Source organism: Octopus bimaculoides, chromosome 10, assembly GCF_001194135.2.
Source record: "Octopus bimaculoides isolate UCB-OBI-ISO-001 chromosome 10, ASM119413v2, whole genome shotgun sequence".
Lineage (NCBI taxonomy): Eukaryota > Metazoa > Mollusca > Cephalopoda > Octopoda > Octopodidae > Octopus > Octopus bimaculoides.
The window spans coordinates 8,128,497-8,132,128 of NC_068990.1; the positions used below are offsets into that span (position 1 = coordinate 8,128,497).

General features: G+C 36.4%; 1 protein-coding gene across 4 annotated transcripts in view; it reads right to left on the minus strand.

Moving 5' to 3' along the window:
- LOC106868423 (uncharacterized) overlaps positions 1–3,632 on the minus strand; it is a 269,861-nt gene that overhangs the window by 39,868 nt on the left and 226,361 nt on the right. For 3 of the 4 annotated variants that reach the window (XM_014913780.2, XM_014913711.2, XM_052971023.1), the window contains one exon: positions 196–1,655. In XM_014913780.2, the coding sequence (XP_014769266.1) occupies positions 196–1,530 (1,335 nt within the window). In that variant the 5' untranslated portion in view covers positions 1,531–1,655. Of the gene's footprint in view, positions 1–188; positions 1,656–3,632 lie in introns of all 4 variants that reach the window. The other variant, XM_014913933.2, reaches the window with a different exon arrangement.

The window sequence follows — 3,632 nt, forward strand, 5'->3', positions numbered from 1 at the left end:
ACATAAATAAACACATATATACATATATATACATACATACATATACATCGATATGCATACCTGCATTCATATGTATACAGTTTATAAATATACATTTGTGCATATATCTAATATATATTGTTGTCTTAATTGTGTGTATGCGTGTAGAAAAGAATGTGAAATAGAAAAAATTTGAAAATGTCACACACTGGTTACTTTGGCTAAGCTGGTTGGACTTTCGATACTCCTTCTGGCCGCAGTTCCCGTCTCAACAGAGCGCGTTTGTCGTAATGGACCAATTGGTAGTTCGGAAGTCTTTAAAGCCACAGGTACACTCTGACGCCTGGACAGCGAGTGTGGAGGCATAGATTTCTCCATCGGGGACAGTTGCTTTTCTCCTCCCTTCAACATCCCTGGTGGCTGCTCTTCAGCCATTTCGGTAATTATTGTTGGAATATTTGGGAAACGCATATCTTTCGTTTCTGATATCTCAGATTTTTCTGATTTTTCTGACCTGTCTTCTTCTTGCGGTGTATGTGGAACGAGATTCGCATCCATAGACCTCGTCGCGTGTCTGACTACTTGCGAGCAAACCTCCTTTGTTTCGATGGGAATTACAGATTCCTTCGACTCAAGTGAGGTAGACTGCGTCTGCTTCATATGCTCCCTCGCACTATCCAACTTCACGTCGTGGTCTATGGGGTGGGACTCGAGCAGAATTCTTTGATTTCGCCAACGAATACTTTGCAATATGCCAATAGTTGTAATTTCTATATGGTACGTTATTTTACGGTCACCCGCCGTGACTTCAATAATGGATACGTTACAATCAGCGAACACATCACTGAGATCTGTAATCATAACTATTCCTTGAATTTCCATATCTTTCTTTCGCCTTATGGTTACTGGAGCTTCCCCCGACGGCATTCGAAGTGTTGAGCGTACTTCAAAGTCTGCAACCATTTCATCTTCGGTTAACATAATCTTTGCTTCTGTTAGATAGTTTGGTTCGACCACAACGTCACTATCTGTCTCCCAGATATAAGTCTCTTCAATTGTTTCGCCAGGAGGTCTGGTTACAGTCAACTGACCGCTTAAACCGGCGCTAACACCGCAATCAGAATATTTTTCTGGAAGCTGAAGTTTCAGATAGAGATTGGTGCAACAACCAACCATATAACCACGTTGACAAGTAATCGTAGTCGTTGCTTTAGTATGTCTTTGCGTCTTCAACTTATAAGATTGCTCTTTCTGTGTGTTGTTTCTAAAGTTGGTCGAAAAAAGAACCACCTGTTTCTGCTCTCGAAGGCCACTGGCCAGCTTCGAACGGGGAGTGAACTTGACCGTACGATGATAAATTTCGAAGAAACTCCATGGTATGTCAATGATGAAATCGCTCCGGCGGACAAAGATACCTTGGATGCAACACACATCCCGGGTGAACTCTTTCCAGACGTAGTCCTGAATAAGTTTCTGGATGTCAATGACAGGGCCATAGTCGACCGCCGGGTCAGATCGTTTCCTTCTTGGACATAGCATGCCTATTTTCATTGACTCAACTAAGGAAGAGACTGTGAAATGATACTTAATCGGAAGCAACACAATGGCGGTTCACGAGTGAGGTCATGCGACTTTCAGATACTTATAACGATTTACCACTGAGCCATAAGCAGCACCTGAAATATACAAGAAAAGAAGAAAAAAATGATAAGTCAACGTAGGAAAATTAGTGATTGAAATATAAATATGCAATTTAAATAGTAATCAATAATAGAATAATCAAGTGGTATAAAATGACCATAAACTATTACATCAAGCATAAATACGATTTACCGTTTTATTGATATCTAAATTCATTGAACACGTGTTATATGTGTGTGCCTGTGTATGTGTGCATGTAAATACACCCATAAATACGCACGCACACACAGACACACACACGGACAATAACACGCGCGCACGCAGGCACACACATATATAAAATAGTATACATGTACAAAGATATGTTTATTTGTATGCGTGAGTCTAGGTGTGCGCGTCTGTAAGTGAAATACACTCTCTCTCTCTTTCTTTCTCTCTTTCTTTTCCTATCTGTCTGTCTCTCTCTCTACCTCCTCATGACTATATTTTAAGTACCTTTCGATATAGCTAAATTCTTGTCAATCAATGACGGGGACAGTTATGATGGAAAGCGTTTTTAGTATTCATGGCGATATATGTATCCATATTTACACACACATACGCATGCACCCAAGAACATTAATACACGCGCATGTACACACACACTCACTCACACACACACTCACTCACACACACACTCACTCACACACACACACTCATAAAAGGGTGTGAGCGTTTGTATATGTAATTGTGTGTATATATATATATAATAGAATAAAGGTACAAACTGGCAAACAAGAGGTATCAGGTCTGATTATGAAATTTATACATTTATACATTGATATAACTTCAGGGAAGACATGAACGTTGCTGGAGTTTAAATCACAAAAGATCAATAGAAATCAAGTGATGAAGAGCGATTGTGATATATATGCTTGTATTTTCCCAGAAGAGTTATAAGTTAGGTTCGTTTTATAGATATTAGTTATTAGGTTAAGGCAGGTCATCGTTCCCGATTGCAATATTGTTTACAGCCAACCATTATTATACAGTTATAACATCCCTGTATTTAAGTTGGAGAGTATGTTGGAAATCAAACTGAACACTGTCTTGATGTACCTGTTGGATTACGTCATCAGACGTAAATGTCTTGAAATGTATATATATATATATATATATATATATATATATATATATATATATATCTGTGTGTGTGTGTATGAATGCTTATGTGTTTTGTATGTGTGTTCCTACTTGTGAGTGTGTATATTTGAGAATATAGTATATACATAGATATTATGTGTGTATGTATAATAATATAATATATGTATGTGTGCATGTCTATAAGGTATATAACCACATATAATTATATGTGCCTAGATCGAGTGTGAATGAGAAAAAGAATGTGCGAAGAACTATAAATCGAAGTTATAATAAATATACAATAAGATATGAAATGATGTCTGTATTATCATGATTAGGAGAACAACGTAATAAGTTACAGTAAGTACAAAAATATCCGTAATAACTGTGATAATGATAAGGTTAAGGATATATTGATTAGGAAGGCGATCATGAATTTGTGGAGAGTTGTACAAAAGATCTAATGAACCCAAATATTTGATGGGTACTTATGCAGTCAGTCCTAGGGAAGAAGGTAAAATGTTGAATGATGCACTTTAGAGTAATTATTTAATTTCAATTTTCCTCATATATGCATGCCTTGAAAATTCATGATATAACCTTTACATTTAATTGTGTATAAACTTGGTTAACATCAGAAACATATTCGACAGTAACTTCGAAACTTCAGTTTGCTCGCTGACGAATGTGAGCCGAAATTTTGAAATTTCTATTAAAGTTTCCCCAGTAAAAATTTAATAAGAATCTATTTTAATAAAATAAAATATATTGAGTAATTACTTCCGTTTGAACCTAAATTATTTCATATATGTTTTAACATAAAAGCGTTCTCTTTCTCTGTATCTGTCTATCTTTCTATCTATCTATCTATCTATCTATCTATCTATCTA